At 30.7% G+C, this 19,337-nt stretch overlaps 4 protein-coding genes across 7 annotated transcripts; 3 read left to right on the plus strand and 1 right to left on the minus strand.

Annotated features, from left to right (window-relative positions):
* Positions 1-2,595: 2,595 nt before the first annotated feature.
* Positions 2,596-10,352, plus strand: LOC113845888 (protein argonaute 4-like). 4 transcript variants are annotated; one of them, XM_027473567.1, is made up of 23 exons: positions 2,596-2,707; positions 4,031-4,266; positions 4,356-4,561; positions 4,650-4,874; positions 4,990-5,126; positions 5,209-5,306; positions 5,394-5,491; positions 5,614-5,779; positions 5,888-6,004; positions 6,094-6,201; positions 6,593-6,655; positions 6,743-6,856; positions 6,933-7,098; positions 7,185-7,297; positions 7,415-7,552; positions 7,694-7,824; positions 8,380-8,445; positions 8,682-8,745; positions 8,825-8,936; positions 9,020-9,093; positions 9,468-9,562; positions 9,659-9,690; positions 9,790-10,331. In XM_027473567.1, exons 2-23 carry the CDS (start codon positions 4,033-4,035, stop codon positions 9,963-9,965), a joined length of 2,733 nt encoding a protein of 910 aa, XP_027329368.1. In that variant the 5' UTR covers positions 2,596-2,707; positions 4,031-4,032; the 3' UTR covers positions 9,966-10,331. The 4 variants fall into 4 exon arrangements, with proteins under 4 accessions (XP_027329368.1, XP_027329367.1, XP_027329366.1 ...); XM_027473566.1 differs by having other exon boundaries at positions 2,703-2,740; XM_027473565.1 differs by having other exon boundaries at positions 2,706-2,843.
* Positions 10,353-11,373: 1,021 nt separating this feature from the next.
* On the plus strand, positions 11,374-13,847 carry LOC113848235 (adenylate kinase isoenzyme 6 homolog). The gene is made up of 4 exons (XM_027477651.1): positions 11,374-11,378; positions 11,730-11,932; positions 13,184-13,329; positions 13,415-13,847. The coding sequence occupies exons 2-4, from the start codon at positions 11,732-11,734 to the stop codon at positions 13,596-13,598; spliced, it is 531 nt and encodes a 176-aa protein (XP_027333452.1). The 5' UTR covers positions 11,374-11,378; positions 11,730-11,731; the 3' UTR covers positions 13,599-13,847.
* Positions 13,848-14,585: 738 nt separating this feature from the next.
* Positions 14,586-16,893, plus strand: LOC113848236 ((R)-specific enoyl-CoA hydratase). Its single transcript, XM_027477652.1, has 4 exons — positions 14,586-14,626; positions 15,093-15,389; positions 16,426-16,541; positions 16,625-16,893. The coding sequence occupies exons 2-4, from the start codon at positions 15,117-15,119 to the stop codon at positions 16,737-16,739; spliced, it is 504 nt and encodes a 167-aa protein (XP_027333453.1). The 5' UTR covers positions 14,586-14,626; positions 15,093-15,116; the 3' UTR covers positions 16,740-16,893.
* A 629-nt stretch (positions 16,894-17,522) lies between these two features.
* On the minus strand, positions 17,523-18,740 carry LOC113874529 (lamin-like protein). Its single transcript, XM_027512751.1, has 2 exons — positions 18,587-18,740; positions 17,523-17,866 (listed from the first exon to the last, which is right to left on the minus strand). The coding sequence occupies exons 1-2, from the start codon at positions 18,738-18,740 to the stop codon at positions 17,523-17,525; spliced, it is 498 nt and encodes a 165-aa protein (XP_027368552.1).
* Between the last annotated feature and the right edge of the window lie 597 nt (positions 18,741-19,337).

The raw sequence follows: 19,337 nt of genomic DNA on the forward strand, positions 1-19,337 counted from the left end.
CATTGAGCATTTAATTTAAACAAAATAGGTATAATTATTGTGAGCAACAATTTTATTTTTTTGTTTTTTAATTTATTTGCATTTTTAGAAAATATATTTCAAATATTTAGTTAGATTATAACAGCTTTCTAAATGCAATTACTATTATCATTAAACAATAATGAAATCACATATTTTTAAATATCACAATAAGAGAGATATGTCTATTACATACTTAAATGCAACGAAGATCATTATTTTTAAAATCTAAATAAAAAATTTATTATGAAAATAGCGCTTTGTGAATCAGGGTGGATTATCATTATTATTATTTTTTAATTCATACAGTAAACATAACAACATAAGTTCTTATCGTATTCATACAACTGTAATTAATGTTGTCGAATGATTTAATTTAAAATTGCATGTTAAATTTATATAATTGCTAGTGAGTTTATCAATCTTTTTAAGTGTGCACTCAAATTTAATTTAATTATGTTTAAATAACTTTGTTAACAAACATACTAACAGAGATAAAATATAATGTTGTAAATATATGACACAATTTGTTAAAATATCTATTTGAAAACAAACTAATTTTAATTAACTTTCATTTTTACTTTTAATTAATCTCACAGGTTATATTAATTTTTTTTTTTATGTACTTATAAAAGAGATCTTGATGATTCCTGGTGACCAACAAAAGAGGGAAAAGAAAAAAAGGGCTTTCTAGGGTGAATGTCTCTCATAATGTTAATGTACAGAGAACATAGAATTGAAAAGATACCAGAGAAAATTTGACTTTTTTTCAAAAGATTATTCATTTTACCTTTTATAGTTAAATCTAGATTGAAAAAGTTAATCTTACACATAGCTAAATAAAAGAAATAATATTTTTAAATTAAAATTAAATTCAAACATCACAATTCAGGTATATTAATATGGCTGTTTCACATTTATAATTTTAAGAATTTAAATCAAGATTATAAAAGATTTTAAATTCAATCTACTTAAAAAAATTTTCGATTTCATATACACATTTGGAATTTTAAATTTAGATAAGAAATTGTTTTTAATAACAATATAATATTTTTAATATTATTATACAATCATAAATTATTATATTAATAACAATTGTTAATTTTGTAATAATTAATATAAAAAATATATTTATAATAATTTAAATTAATTGAGAGTATTCAATATTGTTATAGTAATAGTATACTAAATTTATAATTAAAAGAGAAAATAATATTTAAAAATAAAATAATTAATAAAATTTTTTCTAACGCATGAAAAGTCGTTTGTCTTTACAAGAGATAAAATAATTATTAAAAATAGATTTATTTATAAATTTGAAATTATACTTAATATATAAAAAATTATACACTACAAATTTAAAAAATTATTTTTAAATTAAAATAATGAAAATGCAGGTAAAAAATAATTTTTATAAAAAAATATATGCTTATATATATACGTACAATAATCATTTATAATTAGTTTAAAAAACAAAATAATTCGTTAAAGAATCTATACAAAACCTGTCCAACCAACAAACATATTATATTTATTTTAGATAAAGTTCATTACTTTTGTTGATAATTGATAAATTATATTTACACTATTAAATATCATATTATTTTCATATAACATAAAATGAAAAATAATATTTTCTCTGGATTTTAAAATTATTATAATCTTAATTCCATTTCTGATATACTTATTTAAAAATATTATCTTGTTTATTTATTTATTTTTCATATAATAGATGCTGAAGTATTTGGTTTCATTAATAATATTTTTAGATTTATAAATATTATAATATATTTTTAAACGTGATACTCTTCTTACATCACATATTTTTGTTTGAACTTTTTAAATAAATTTTCATGATTTTAAATTAAATTTGATTTAAATTTTATATTTTGACATATTATATAAATTTAAAAATATTTTTCTATGGATTTTAAAATTATTACAATTTTAACTTCATTTTTTATATATTTATTTTAAAATATTTTCTTGTTTACTTATTTAGTTTTGATATAATGGATGCTGAAATATCTGGTTTTATCAATAAATATAATTTTTAGATTTATAAAATATATCAATGTATTAATTTTAAATACTTAACATAATTATTTATTTTAAAAAATTATAATAATCTGACCATATTGGCATAATAAAAAGAAAAATCACTATAAGATTATTTATTTTTTCTTAGTGATATTGTTTCCATATTTTTTAAAATAAAAAAATATTGAAACAAATATCAAATCCAACAAATAATCTAATATCAATGAAGAAATAATCTAATGAGAGAGAAATTGTTTAAAAAATAAATAAAAAACATGAAGAATATCAAAAAGAAAATATCTTATTTTCAGGAGCATTATCCACTATCTTGACATGATTGCGAATATTAATCAATAGTTAATATTTTAAGAGAATCAAGGTTTCCAAATTATATTTTTTAATAAAAAATAGTCGTAAGCTGAGTAAAATCGGGTCCACCAATGCAAACGTAGTCACAAGATGGCCCACTTTTTGAACCGAATCCAAAACCGTCGTCACGAATAGCACTTAGAACAGTGATCAAATCTCACCTCTCCACATCAGCACCACACATCATCGAACGATGGAGAGAGGATAACTGTAGGGACCGTAGCAACCGCACTGCAGAGTACATAAGCTTTTGGTTCGGTTACCAGAGGAAGAGAAACAGGTGACTCACTCTCTCCCGCTTTTAAAAGAGCGAGTAAGAGAGTGTCCCTCTAAATCACTTGCTTCAATTTTCTTCTTTCAAACTCTATTAGGGTTCTCTTTAGTGCTTGCTGTGTGTTTCTGTCACTTTTTGTTTGGTGAGCTAAGTGCATGCTCTTCTTCTTATTTCATTATCACTTGTCTAATGATTTTTGTGCGTTTTCTTTTTTTTTGAAGTGTTTTTTGATTTTTGTGTGTGCTTGTTTTTGACACGTTAATGGTCTCTCTCATGATCGAATGCTGCATTGGCCATTTTCTTATGTTTCTTTCTCTAATTTTGTTCCTAGAGTTTGATTTTTCTCCTTCTCTTTGTTTTTTGATTATTTTAGGGTTTTCTGTTTTAAGAATGCTGCTACCTTGTTTTTGTCGTTGTAGTTTTCTGGATTTTTGTGTTGTTCCTGGCGCTGCATGTGGTTGAGATTCATCCTTTTTTGTTTTTGAGTGATTGTTTTGAATAAAAAATGCCTTCGTTGTGCTTTGTTGACTTTTTGCTCTGAATTTCTTAGTATTTGGAGTTTACTCTCATTTCTTCTAAATTTTGTTCTGTTGATTTTTTAAAAGCGTAAGCTGTATTTGGAGTAACGATGGTCCTAATCGGCTCCCACACTAGCCATTTTTGTGTCCTTTTATTTTGAAACCAGACATTTTCATCAAGGATCCTGATTGTGGTACCAGAGTAGCTTTTCTTTTCGATTTTATTTGTGTATAAATATTTTTATAAATTTCCCTTGGCGATGTTACTTGCCGCATTGGTGTCTTAGCTATTTTGCGTGCATTGCATGTTTTTTTTATTAGTAGGTTTATTTGTACAAAATAAATTTAGCAATTTGCTTGTTTTGTTTCATAACTTTCTGTTTTTGAGTTGCGATTTTACCCTATATTAGCTGTTATTTTTACCACACTTAAATTGATGTTAACTTTTCTTTATTTTCATTTGTAAAATAGATATTTTCTTCCTTTTTTGTTCCTTGTTTAATTTCCTGTTTTGTCGTACATTGTTTATATATTTGGATTTTGTGGAGATCCTTTGAATGAAAAGACCTTTTACAATGATGCTATCTTTATCATGTACATCCTTAGAGTTGCATGCAGACAGCATGAAAGATTTACTTGTTTTCAAAATTATTACGAAGGTTTTTTGTTCGGGAGGTTCTTTGGTTATCTGAGAACTGCTAATGTTTACAGTCTATTGTAATTATTTTTCTGAATTAGCTGACAGTGTTTTTAAGTTGAGATTTGGTGGCATAACGATGCTTGTACTTAATTGACTACTTAAATTTTACAGACATGGATTCGCATGGGCCAAATGGAAAAGAAGACCAGGATGCTTTGCCCCCACCACCTCCAGTCTCATCAGATGGTGTACCCATCAAAGCTGAACTGGAGCAAATTAAGAAAAAGATTTCCAGGCTTCCAATAGCAAGGCGTGGTCTTGGGACAAGGGGGATGAAGATACAACTTCTCACCAATCACTTCAAAGTCAATGTTGCAAACAATGATGGCCACTTTTATCAGTATAGTGTATGCCCTTAATTTTATAACCACTGTGTCTCTGTTTACCAGCAATCATTTTCTGAAGCTTTACATTTTTTTATTTTATATTTGTACAGGTAGCCGTTTCTTATGAAGATGGGCGACCTGTGGAAGGAAAGGGTGTAGGGAGGAAAGTGATAGATAGGGTGCAAGAAACTTATGATTCTGAGTTGAATGGGAAGGATTTTGCTTACGACGGTGAAAAGACTTTGTTTACCATTGGCTCCCTTGCACGCAACAAACTTGAATTTACAGTTGTTCTGGAAGATGTTACTTCTAACAGGTTTGAATGAGAGTGGTTTTTAATTCTTCAACTTTGTTTGCCTATTGTTGTTTATGCAAATTAACTTTTATTTTTCTTGTATATGTAGAAATAACGGAAACTGCAGCCCTGATGGTCATGGAAGTCCAAATGAGAATGATAGGAAAAGGATACGACGGCCTTATCGATCTAAGACATTCAAAGTTGAGATTAGCTTTGCTTCCAAAATTCCATTGCAGGCAATTGCCAATGCTCTACGTGGGCAGGAGTCGGAGCATTTTCAAGAAGCCATAAGAGTGTTGGATATTATTTTAAGGCAACATGCTGCTAAGCAGTGCGTGAATTACAGATATTCTGTTTCTCCTTACAATTTTTGGTTATGATGTCTGTGTTATGTAATAGTAAAAAGCATTGTCAGTGATGTAACTATGTTATGATATTTGTTGCAGAGGCTGCTTGCTTGTGCGTCAATCATTCTTCCACAATGATCCTAGGAATTTTACTGACGTAGGAGGAGGAGTGCTTGGCTGTAGAGGATTTCATTCTAGTTTTAGAACTACACAGAGTGGCTTGTCTCTGAACATAGGTTTGATTTGCTGGTGCTCTGCACACTACATTATTTTCTTCATAATCTGGTCTTAATTTCTTATGTCTTCCATTTTGTTTAGATGTCTCAACCACCATGATAATTCAACCTGGGCCTGTGGTGGACTTCCTGATTTCCAATCAAAATGTGAGGGATCCCTATTCTCTTGACTGGGTGAAGGTAAGCAAATTCTTTGAATATTTGGTTATAGTGTTTAACTGACTGTTTATTACTACATTCTCATGTTTTATTAATTTTCATTAACAGGCCAAGAGGACCCTGAAAAATCTGAGGATTAAAACAAGCCCATCCAATCAAGAGTACAAAATTACTGGGCTCAGCGAACTCCCCTGCAAAGAACAAACGTATTTTATTGTCCTGTATTTGTTGATAATTAACTTTCTATAATCTGACTGCTCAGTATTGAGTTAGTTTTTGCATCATTTATTAGTTTTTTTAATGAAAACCAGAAGGTGGGTAATTGTAGGTTTACACTGAAGAGCAAAGGTGGAACGGATGGTGGCGACGCTCCCGAGGAAGTGACAGTCTATGATTATTTTGTTAATCATCGTAAGATAGATCTTCGCTATTCAGCTGATCTTCCCTGTATCAATGTTGGGAAGCCTAAACGTCCAACTTATTTCCCCCTTGAGGTAGATTAGGTTGTTTTTCTTTTCTGTTAAGTACTGAAAGTCAGAAAACTTTCAGGTTTATTTTTACAGCTTATCAACTTTTTTGTTCTGCTTTAATGTCATGCCTAGCTTTGCTCTTTGGTATCCCTGCAACGTTATACAAAATCATTATCTACCCTTCAAAGGGCTTCATTGGTGGAGAAGTCCAGGCAGAAGCCACAGGAGAGAATGAAGGTCTTGTCTGAGGTAAGTCCCTTTCCCAAATTTTGAATTATGTGTTTCCCAAATAATTGTCTGGCTAATATGAAATCGCTTCTGTAATTTTGTTATTACAGGCTCTTAGAAGTAGCAATTATGGATCTGAACCCATGCTGCGTAATTGTGGAATTTCTATAAACTCTGGGTTTACTGAAGTTGAGGGTCGTGTTTTGCAAGCTCCAAGGGTAAATATTTTATTCATTATGATCATGAAAGTGACTATTCATTTTTACTACCCACCTTCTATAAAGATTTGAAGAGTAAAACTTGGTAAATATTGTAAACAAATGTTTCTCTTCCCCTTATCAGTAATGCTGTGCTCACAGATGTAACTTCAAATGTTTTTTGGTGAATAGCATTGCAACTTTTTGGTGAATAGTAATATCATATTTTAATATATTTAGAAATATCAATATCCATTCTGTTCTATGATCAAGTTCAATTTGAATTTTTGAGAAATGTGATCAACTTAATTGAGAATATTTTTCTTTGTTGTTGAAGGGATCTTGTTCACTAATTATCTATGTTGTGTTCTGTGATGGGATTGAAAACTGATTATTAGATTTCCATCTGCAGTTGAAGTTTGGCAACGGGGAAGATTTCAATCCAAGGAATGGGAGATGGAATTTTAATAACAAGGTGCATAATTCAACTCCTCACTGCATATTTACATGGTTCATGAAAAGATTGATTTGAATTTTCCTGACTTAATAATTGTTTCTCCAGAAAATAGTGAAGCCAACCAAGATAGAAAGATGGGCTGTGGTTAACTTTTCTGCTCGCTGTGATGCTCGAGGACTTGTGCGTGATCTGATTAAATGTGGCAATATGAAAGGAATTGTAAGTTGCATAAATTGTTATGGACTCTGAAGCATAAAATATTACTGACTCTATCTGTTATATTTACTTTTGACAGATGATAGAACAACCTTTTGACATATTTGAAGAGAGTGGTCAGTTTAGGCGTGCCCCACCATTGGTTAGAGTGGAGAAGATGTTTGAATACATTCAGTCTAAACTTCCTGGGGCGCCCCAATTTCTTCTTTGTCTGCTTCCTGAACGGAAAAATTCTGATCTTTATGGTGAGTTACTTGATATATTTCCAACTTTTATGTACTATATTTCATATGCAATTCTCTATTACTGAAAATTGATTGTACATGCTAAGGTCCGTGGAAGAAAAAGAATCTTGCTGAATTTGGAATTGTTACTCAGTGCATAGCCCCTACAAGGGTCAATGACCAATATTTAACTAATGTACTGCTGAAGATCAATGCAAAGGTATGTGTTTTATGGACTTGGTTTCCTGGTAATTTTTTTGACACTGTCATTCTCATTTGTGTAGTTTTGTTAGGACATTTGTTATTGTACTTGTTGAAAATCTTTATCTTCTTGTAGCTTGGTGGCCTGAATTCATTGTTAGGTGTTGAACTTTCTCCTTCCATTCCTGTTGTTTCCAAAACTCCCACCCTAATTCTTGGTATGGATGTATCCCATGGCTCTCCTGGGCAATCAGATATTCCTTCAATTGCAGCGGTAAATTATATGTGGTCTTCTGTATTTTTTATTAAGACCTTTGTTTCAGATTGATCTCTCTTTTTGTTTCAGTCTTGTTTTTCAAGTAATTGAAATGTATTTTTGACGATTTGCTTGTACGCATAATGCTTAAATATGCAGGTGGTCAGCTCTAGGGAATGGCCTCTAATATCAAAGTACAGGGCATGTGTCCGTACCCAGTCTCCTAAGGTTGAAATGATTGATAATTTGTTCAAGAAAGTGTCAGAGAAGGAGGATGAAGGAATAATAAGGTTGATGACTATGTGCCATTTACCTAGTTGGTCCTTCAAAAATACCTAGGATTACATAGTTTACCAATTGTTTTGGACGGCAAATTTTATTTGATTGTGTGAAATATGCATATTTGGCAACTAAGTACATGGCATTCACACATTAGGTTTAAATTTGTTGGACCAATGAGATCCTAACTATGTGCCATTTACCTAGTTGGTCCTCCAAAAATACCTAGGATTACATAGTTTACCAATTGTTTTGGACGGCAAATTTTATTTGATTGTGTGAAATATGCATATTTGGCAACTAAGTGCATGGCATTCACACATTAGGTTTAAATTTGTTGGACCAATGAAATCCTAAATCTTTGGAGGACTTTCTCATAGGAACAATGTATTTTTTGTGTTTTAATTAGTGCGTGCCTCTCTTCTGGGCTTTGCATTGCTACAGAACTACTTGCTTTGAAGTTTTTTTTGCTATCTGATAATAGCTAGTGTGAAATGTTGTTGGTTGATGGTCTGTACTTTTATGGTAATGTGGACAGAGTTGATTGATCTTGTTCACACCTGCAGGGAACTTCTGATTGATTTCTATTCAAGTTCTGGAAATAGAAAACCGGAAAATATAATCATATTCAGGTTAATATTCTTTCACAAATTATTTTCCATGAACTATTTATGATTTTTATATGAATCTCTTTTACAATGCGTTCAGTTACATACTGTAATTACATGAGAAGTTCCTTCTGTTGTTGTGATTGTTATTTTTATATTTTTCTACTGAATTGATTTTTTTTTGTTTATAATATTTTGTCACCTTGGATTATTTACTCATATCTCAGTACTGAACATTGATTTTTCTTTTTGGAATGTAGGGATGGTGTTAGTGAGTCACAGTTCAACCAAGTCCTAAACATTGAACTTAATCAAATTATTGAGGTGCTTAAGCTTATCATCTATGTTTTAAATATTAAATAGTTTAGTTTTTAAGGTTAATCTTGACCTTTTTAAATATTAGGCCTGTAAATATCTTGATGAAAATTGGCATCCCAAGTTTTTGGTAATTGTTGCTCAAAAGAACCATCATACCAAATTCTTCCAGCCTGGATCTCCTGAAAACGTTCCTCCCGGTATGCTCTTTGTTTTATAGTTTAACAATATTCTATTATTTTATTTAATGTTTTATCTTCTGTTTACCTTTTTGATTTTGCAGGAACTGTAATCGATAATAAAATTTGCCATCCTCGAAATTATGATTTCTACCTATGTGCACATGCTGGAATGATAGTGAGTTTCTGCCGTTTTTTTTTTTTGTGGTTATGTTCATATGGTTTTGGTTTTCAAATTTTGTATGTCCATGATTGCTGTTTTGTCCCTACTGCCGATCTAATGTCCATGAATGTGCTTTTACAAGCCTATATTATTTCGTCTTTTATTTTGTGATTTTAAATTTGGCTTTGTGTAGAACTTGGAAGTTATTTATGATTTTTACCCACCTGAAGTGACCTCTATTCTTCCTCGTGACAAATGAATGTCCGGAATTAAGTGATGTGCATTTATAGAAGGCAGTCCTGTCTTCTGTCATAATGTGTAGTTTTATGTCAGTACTTGCACTAACATTTGACTTCACTTGTTTTTTTTTTTTTCAATTTACTGCTCAGGGTACAAGCAGGCCTACACACTATCACGTTCTGTTGGATGAGATTGGTTTTTCTCCTGATGATCTACAGGAACTTGTCCATTCCTTATCATATGTGTAAGTGGAAGTTGAGTCTATTTTTCTGCTTTAGAATATTGTTTCCGCCTTATCGTGCTCGATATCTTAACCTACATTGTTGTTATATGACAATAGGTATCAGAGGAGCACCACTGCCATTTCTGTAGGTAAGAGTTCTTGCACGTGTTTTATTGCATAATATTATGTTTATCTTCTTGTTTATAGATTTATAGGTTCTCATTTGTAATAAACCCAATCTTTTGCAGTTGCCCCAATTTGCTATGCTCACTTGGCTGCAACTCAGATGGGACAGTTTATGAAATTTGAGGAAAAATCGGAGACATCTTCCAGTCATGGTGGGTTGACTGCTCCTGGTGCTCCTCCTGTTCCTCAGTTACCTAAGTTGCAGGAGAAGGTCTGCAACTCAATGTTCTTTTGTTGAGGCCTATGAGTTGCCATCTAGTACAACGTTGTTCATAATCGTATATCGATGTAGGGAAACTAGTTTCTAGTTGAAGTTGAAGTTGAAGCCAGTAGCCTTAAACCAGGTTCGCCGCAGGTTTGGTGGAACAGACTACACATGTAAAAATCATTTTGCACTAGTCTTTACATGTGTTTCAGTCTTTTTTAACTATTTTGATGATTGGGAAGCATGTTTTGTCTCTGGCTTTTATACGTTTATACTTTCTTGTTAATGTTTGATGTGGTTAATGTGAATATTTGGTTGGTTGATTCGGAATCCTAGAGTGGTGAACTGGTTCAGGATTTTGTTGGTTACACGAAATTATAGTTCCTATAAGCTTTTTATATGACGCGCTACGTTTACGTGGTAAACACCTCTTTTGGAGCAAAATCTAGGGGTCAAACACCTCTTAAAAAAGGTGATATTGTAATGCTGTAAAAATAAAATACTACAAATTCTCGCATAAAAGACTTGCGAAACAAAATGTTAAACTTAGGAGCAAAGGGAAGAGAATTCATTCTATTTTCAAGAAAGAGGAAGAATTCATATGTGCGTAATATTTTGTCAATATGTTCATAGTTTTGTTGTATCTTGTCTTGTATATTTTAATAATTTTTTTATTGAGTTAATATTAAATGGGAAAATTCATATGTATTTGTTGTATATAAAATATAGAACTATTTAAAGGTGTCTTGATTAATTAGATAGGATTATTTTACACGATATTAATTTATTTTCGAACGCATGAAGCATAATGACTGTACTTTTTGTTTTAAAAATTTATGTTGTAAAGTAATTTTTAAAATTTAACTGCACCAATTAAGCAAAGGGGTATTTTTGAAACATTTGTCAGAAATTACACTCGTCAGTTAGGGGCAGTTTAAAAAATATATTATCTATTCTAAAAAATATACTTATATAATCATAAATTAGTAAAATATATCTCTGAAAATTAATACTATGGTATAAATTTTAAAATAAAATAATAAAAAATAGTTAAATATTATAATTTTATAGGCTTAAAAGTAGGATTTAAATGTTAATTTTATAAATAAAATTATATATATTCATATAAATTTGATTTGAATTAGATTGGATTAATTTTTAAAATGTCATCCAAAATTCAATCTAATTTAATAACAAAATATTTTTTCAATTTTTAGTTTATTTAATTTTTGATAAATTCAGTTTTTAATTCGATTTTTCAATATATATTAAATTGAATCCGTTGATAACACCTCTAATAAAGATAGTTTAATGACATGAACAATAGAATAGCTAAAAGGCTTTATGGATTATATATTAATGTGTATCAATTGAGAGTACTAAACTTTTAAAAAATAAGTGAATAAATATATTTGAAAGGAAATTTAATTTGTAAAAATTTAAAAGGTAATTCTTTTTTCTTATTCACTTGCATCTTTCTGTTTCTAAGAGCGATAAGAAAGAAAACTCAACCCAGCCAAGTGCGTTCTTTTTTTTTTTTTTTTTTTAATTCTTTGCTTCTATCTTTTTTTACACTAATTTTGTTTCTTCTTCTAAATAGCTACAACCATGTAGGAGGTGATTTTATTTATTTTTTTGAGGAAGGGTTTTATATAATTACATATATATTGGGTTACTGTTGTTAGGTCAAGTGAAAACTGAAAATCTACCCTTTTCCTTTGAGATTTGAATGTTGTTAGTGTTATTAATGTTCACTGATTAGAATTGAAAGTGGGTGTTTGTTACCTGATGTTGTAGGGATGGTGCAAGAGAGTGGAAAGAGGAAGAAACCAAACATTCTGGTAACTGGGACACCTGGGACAGGAAAGACAACCTTGGCAACTGCTCTGGCAGAAGCCACCCTGCTCCGTCATATCAATGTCGGAGAATTGGTCAAAGAGAAGAACTTGCATGATGGTTGGGATGATGAACTTGACTGTTATGTTCTTAATGAAGACTTGGTAAGCCACCAATTTATATACTTGAGATCATTCTTTTTAGTAAGTCATATTGTTATTTGGTGGCGTTCTTCTGAATTTATTTTGTTTTGAGAATGTGTAGATAGTAGGTCTGTGAAGTACAGATACTTCTAAATGATAGTCGTGTTATGTTGTAACCGTGTTAAATTTATATTCATGTCAAGACACTGCGTAGCATTTCAACTACTTTTAGATGCATTTTTTAAATTTTTTAATTTGATTTTTAAATTTTTATACTAATAAATTTAGCAATTTAATGTCTATAATGACTCATACTTTTTTTAAAGATAGATTCTCTGTTGTGATTGAAAATTTTTATGTTAATTTTAGATTAATTTTATGTGTTGCATTATAGCTGTGTTTTGTCCCATGATTTCCAAAATTTGATGTGTAATCGAGTCTGTTTGTATTAGTGTCCCATGTCATATCCATACTTCCTAGCGGTAGATAATAGATTCAATGAGGACCATAAATAAATGATGATGATCATTTTAAAAGTTGAGGTGGTAGATATGTTGTGCATATAATTGGAGACTGCAGTCATGGTTCCCTTTATTGATATTTATTATTGTGGTGTTCTTGGATCAATGATTCAATATTTAATATCTTATAGAGATTAGTAATCAAAAGATTGGTGTTGAAGGGAATGGAAAAAGTTCTTGTTGGTGAAAGTAGCTTACTGAAAAAAAAAAAGTGTTTCAGGATCTATGCTGTATATATCCTCTGCCACCTAGGCAATGAGTCCATGCCATTTATTCGCTAATCCTTTATTCTTTCGCAACCACTGTCAGCCCTTCATTTACTTTCATTCTTATTGATAATGACTTACGAAAATTTTACCATAATATTATGTACTAATGGTGAACTTTTTTTAATGGTACTGCTGTATTAAAAAGACATTGAAACTGATTGGTATTCTGAATTTTCTTTGTGGGCTTTGATGTCTGTTTATACTTTTGGGTATATACATTTAATTGTAATTTATGATTTCTGTGACCTTTTAGTTGCTACAAGAAAATGTAACTCCCTTTTTGACTTAGTATTATGAACCAATATCTTGTCCATCAGGGTGATGTTGAGCTGCTACCTGGATTTGTTGTATTGTTGATTTACATAAAACACTAGATGTTATCTTCACGGTTTATACATATCTTGTTATCCTGTGCATCATATATATATATATATATATATATATATAGCTTTTATGAATATATCTTGTATGAGATTTTGTAGGTCTGTGATGAACTTGAGGATGTTATAAAAGAGGAGGGAAACATTGTGGACTATCATGGCTGTGATTTCTTTCCTGAGAGATGGTTTGATTATGTGGTGGTACTTCAAACTGATAACACCATTTTGTATGACCGTTTGAGCAGGAGGTATGAAAGCAATTGTTTCTGATGTTCTTCTAAGTGATTCTATTATCGGTTTCATCATTAACTTATTTCTCCTTATATGTAACAGAGGGTATAAAGATTCAAAGATTTCCAACAATATTGAATGTGAAATATTTCAAGTTTTGCTTCAGGAGGCTAAAGAAAGTTATCCAGAAGACATAGTGGTTGCAATGACGAGTGATACTATTGAAGATGTTGATGGAAATGTTGCAACTCTGACAGATTGGGTCAGAAGTTGGCCACCGGCGTAGTCATAACAAAAAACCTTTTACTTCTACATGCTGTGTTGCTTGATGAAAAAATTGAGGATTTCAAGATAATCTGCTACCTGGATATGTTGCTAATTACCTCTTACAAATTTAGGTGTGGCATGTACTTTGAGAAGTTTGTTTTGTGGATTTTAAATTAGACACTAGTATAAAACTTTTACCATGATTTTTTATGCTGAATGCAATAGTTGAGGGACTTCAAATCAAGTAGAAACAAGATGAAATTGCAATCTAGTGATTTTATTTTTCTTTTATGTATTTTTTTAAATTATTTCACTATCACTAGAAGAAAATATTAAGTAAAGGATCTGGGTCCAAATGTAGAATTCTTTTAGTTGATAGAACATGATATCATCACTTTCTCCTTCTTAATTATCACACGAGTTTTGTTATTTCATGTTTGAACAACTAAAAAGTAATATATCACATTTGATTTCGTATAAAATTATTTTTATCATTCATGTTTTTTTAATCTTTTTCTGAATGTACATGTTCCAAGAATATACTGAAAAGTAAAGGACTCAAAAGTTTATTCTTAAACGTTGTTATTATTTATTATCATCACTCCATCACCACAACAATTTTACTGAAGTACAGGATTTCATTACTGCTTTGAGTTTCAAAATACAAAGTTTATAAACTATATATTTTATCCTCTTAATTTTTCCATTTTTAAGCCCCTTGGCTAATCTCATGAAGATCAATATATTCATTGCAGCTTGGCCCGAAATTATATTTCATTTAAAAACAATGGCGCAAAATGATCTCGACTTGTGAAAAATCAAAAGCTATATTTGTTTTATTTTGATGGGCCTTTTTTTATTACAATAATATAATTCAATTTTTCTCGTACACTATATTAGTTAGCATATCAAAGTAAAATGCGTGATATAGACAAATTTATTTTTGCCTATCACGTCACACAAATAATACAATTATATTTGTACAATCATGTAAAACAGCTTATATACATCATTCCCAAGAAATAAGCCCAAACAATCAAGAAAAAGGTCCTTTACATGTCTCTCGTCTTTGTTGAGGTGAAACATTTACCATTGAGCTCCAAACTCTAGAAAAAAGGCAATAAGGACCATATATTTCAATTTTCACTTCTCTTATCGATGGAATTCGATTCATATTGCATGAATGGTTGTGACATGTCTTCAAGTATTGCCATGCACATTATCTGTTTGTTAAAATGTTGCAAAAAAAAAAAGAAAAGCAAAGGGAATTGCTTCTTGTTCTGTGTTTAGTGATGGTGCATTATGCATACTGCACTTTAAATTACCTTTGATTTTGAAACCTGCCAGTGTGTTTAAAGTTTAAAACTTTAGTTGCTACTTCAAACAAATGAAAATGGGGGGCTTAATTTACAATTAGTTGATATATTTTTCTTTTGTTGTTTTGTTCAGTTCTAAAAATTTTAGTTGGTCTTCAGATGTGGGAATATTAAGCTTCACTTTGCTTGATTTTCAGTTGTTGAATTGAATCCTTACAATAATGCTCATTAGGAGTTTACATTCTACCAAACTCAAGTCACTGTGGCTAAGGTGTTTTTCGTCTGCAACCCCTCAGGTACTTAAACCTGGGGATGTTTTGAGAAAAGCTAGGCTTTTTACTGAGGAAGATGTTCTTCAATACTCCAAGGTGAGTCAGGATTCTAATCCTTTGCATACTGATTCTGGTGCTGCCAAAAATGTTGGATTTGAAGGTCCACTGGTGCATGGGATGCTCGTTGCCTCTCTCTTTCCTCATATCATCTCATCACATTTTGTAAGTTTCATACTAACCCTCTGCTAAAATTTTGATTTATATATCATGGAAATAGATAGTCAACAATCTCATCTCAATAAACCAATTTAGAGAGAATAAATTAATAAACAGATTGCAAGAATGAGATGAAGATGAAACAGATCTGTTTCATGGCCTGTGCACGGTCCTATATACCAACCCGGGATTAGTCCCACGCCTAAAGAGTTTAAACTATATGATACACTATTTTCACACAACCATCCTCTAATTTTAATAGCTAACAGGAATTGGAAATAAAATTGGAGACTTTTTTTTCCCGATTTTGTTAACATAAAACCTTAAAAACTAATTTTAAGCATATGAAAGTAATAAAATTTTATTTGAAATGTAAGTAATTATTACATTAAAAATATAAAAGTCTAATAAATATTTTTTTAATAAAAACTTACTACTTCTAAATACAGTCCTACAGAGGGATGTAAATCACCGTTTTTTATTGAACAAATTTATACTTTTATAACATACATATTTATATGCAAGAGTCAATTTATTTGTGCTTTATGAGAGTGAAACTTTTCCAACAGTCAACATCTTTGGGTATCAAAGTTCATTCTGGGATCCTAATCTCCCTGGCCCCAATAACATCCTTGCAGTCGAGTTGAGAATTAGACACCTTTTAAAGGGAACAAAGGGGCTTTCACCTGTTGCATGGATTCAAATGTTTCATGACTCATAAGAAGTAGAAAGTGTACGATACATGTAAATAAGCTTAAATTTTACTACTTTTATGGAAGGCATGAAAATATGAATGCATAGATAAAAGATTTATGTGTTGTCAATTTAAATATCAACCTGGGTTCTATTGTTTGCATGATCATTACTAGGCATTAGATTTAGTCAACTTGAATAAACGACTGAATTTTGAAGTGATTAATAAATGACGTGAATTTGACAATAATATGAGGTCATTCATTCCATTTCGTTGTGATAATTTTCTTGAAGTTCTTCCTTTTCTTCCGTGGCCCCTTCACTTTTCTAACACTGTTGATAATTGCAGCCAGGAGCTGTGTATGTATCTCAAAGCTTGAATTTTAAGTTCCCGGTCTATATTGGAGATCAGGTTATTGGTGAAGTGCAAACAACTAATCTGAGAGTAAATAAAAATCGATATCTGTAAGTCCTGATATTATTATTGTACATTCTTTATGAAATAAGGAGTCATTTTGTTTCTGAATGAGTTCCTCAACGTTATTCAGCGCAAAGTTTAAGACAAGGTGCTTCAAAAATGATGAACTTCTTGTTATTGAGGGTGAGGCTGTGGCTTTGTTACCAACCTTGAATGTAGAACAGGGGCAACATGTGGAGCAATAAAAGATATTCACTGTTCTAGCTGTTAATCATGAATGCCTTTTCAAAGGCAATGTTAGACGTACTGGTAATATGTTTGTTATTTTATGTTTTAATGGAGACTTATAATTATTGATAGTTCCAATTTGTGATCCCCTGCTCTGAACAAAAAGATAAACAGCAGACAGAAGAAAAGATTTTGTTCTCTCTGTTATTCTGATGGCATTGATTAAAAATGATTGATAGTTCAGTATATGTTTTTGTCATGTTTCACAAAAGCTCACTTCTTTGAATAGTGCTCCGAATAAAAAATTAACGATTTTGGAGGAGACTTTTATTTTAACAAATTAGATTTTATTGTTAGCTTTCTGTCAGTTTGGTTTCTCTATATTATATTGACAACTGCTTGGCTTGAAAGCAAAAATATGTTCACTAATCGATCCTCTTGTTCTTCCCAATATAGGATTAATTTTAATCCACTTTCAGAGCAGCTAATTGTAGTAAAACTGATGGAAAATTTGTTTTGTTGGTAACTTTTTAATAACGAACATGATTCAAACTTGATTTGCTAAAACAAAACATTAGAATTAATTATGTACCACAACTAAACTCCTTCCCTTTTTTTCTCACTTTTTCGTAAGTAATAATGATTGACATTCAAAACTACTAAAAACAATAGTAAACGCAAATCATCCATGATTAAAAGATACCTTAAATTCCCCAGTTGAGCTAACCATTACACAAAGTAAACCAAAACCCAACAAATAAAGTTAATACTATGGTAAATCTACTTGTGGTCTGCCATTTCTAGTAGCTGTTGTTTTTTAATAAGATAATCCACACGAAGACTGAGATGAGCAGCACAAGTGCTTGGACCTGAATTCCAGAAGCATATGAAGCAGAACATCTTTTTGATGGAACAGGTTCTCGAACAGGTGCAACATCTTCAGTAACATTTATAGCAACTTTCATACCCTGCCAACAATAACCTCCTCCACTTAAGAAGTAATAGGTCTTCGCCTCTGTCAATTGAAACACATCTCTTCCTCCACCCCTTGTTATGTTCTTAATAAATTCTGTGTCTTTGCAGTTCTCATAACTAGTCTTGTTCACCTCTAGTACATTGTACATGTGCTTATCATATCCAAAGTCTAGCAAGCATAAAAACATCAGTGAATCATAGTGAAAAGAGAAAGTAAATTAATGAACAAAAATATAGGTTCTATTCAGTTGTGGGTTGTGGTTCTTTCCTCCCCCCTCCCCATTCCTCACCCAAAAGTTGTACTTGTAAAAAAGAGAGCACAGGGCAAATCACAGCATTAAGTTTAAGAAGTAATGTTACATAAATTGCTACATTTTTGTGCATTAAAATATATAAAAGAAATACATTGTTATATTTTTCTAATTCTTTATCTTAAATTTTCAGAGTAGTAATTATAGATACAATACATTATTTATATTCAACCATTCGTAAAAAAAAGTGTATAATTTTTCATGTGTCGTGTGAATCTAGATTCTCTGCAGTCAAAATTATTGTATTCATCAATCAAGTATTTATTTCTTATTAATATTTTAAAATTTAAAAAATAACAATAAAAAATTATCTTTCTTTCTCTTTCATGCGAAGAATTCATACTCACTCGTGAAGAATCTATACTCACTTGTGACAATTCACATCATGAATTAAAAAAATTTAGAAACAAGTAGCTCAATAGAAAAAACATTGGATAAATTTTTTTTTAAAAAAGTATGAAAAAGGTAAAATTTTTAGGGGGTAAAATCATGAACTAAAGTTGAAAGAAAAATCCTCTCTCTAACCCCCTAATTAGGGATATGAAAAATCAAGAAATTAAGTGTTATGGAAATCTTACATAGCCAATCGCCCAAATAGAAGTGCTCATGACTTGACCATTCTGAAAAATTAACATTGGGTGCCCAACTAGACTTGCTCCCTCCAACGTAGTGCTCCTCACATTTTACCCTGTTTCCCAACATCATCATCGTAATCATCATCACCAACACCATTTTTTCGAAGCTCAAAATCTCCATTTTTTTTCCAAAGCCTCTATTAACTTTATGTGTAACAATAAGACCCTGAGGATCAATGTGAGATTATATACACACACACGCACGCGTTTTCAAAATCGATCAAAGCATGTAGAGGATGGAAAGAAAGGATGCCCACCTGGTTGTGAGACATAGCATTGTCACATTTTTAGAATAAATCAAAACATTTCCATATTTTAATGAATTGTCACTGTGTTTGAATATAGCTCAATTCGAATTTGAATTTGCAATATTCTTTTGACTGAATTGCATCAATCAAATTAGGCATAGTAATTATATCAATCCGTATTATTCAGTTACAAACATTTAATTTAATGCATAAATACAATAATTACAAAAATACAGTACAAGCTTAGCAATATATTAAGTAAAATATAATTATATTATATGTGTACTATTAAATATTATAATATTATTATTATTTTTTTAATTTCTCAAAATAGAAATCCCCTAAAATAAAGAAAGTTATTTAACAAGTTCTATGAAGTATGAAAATTTTATAATAATAACTAAATTACATTATTATTATTTAAAAACATTAATAATGATAAGAAA

The sequence above is a fragment of the Abrus precatorius genome, unplaced genomic scaffold (assembly GCF_003935025.1).
Source record: "Abrus precatorius isolate BTA unplaced genomic scaffold, Abrus_2018 Scaffold8, whole genome shotgun sequence".
Lineage (NCBI taxonomy): Eukaryota > Viridiplantae > Streptophyta > Magnoliopsida > Fabales > Fabaceae > Abrus > Abrus precatorius.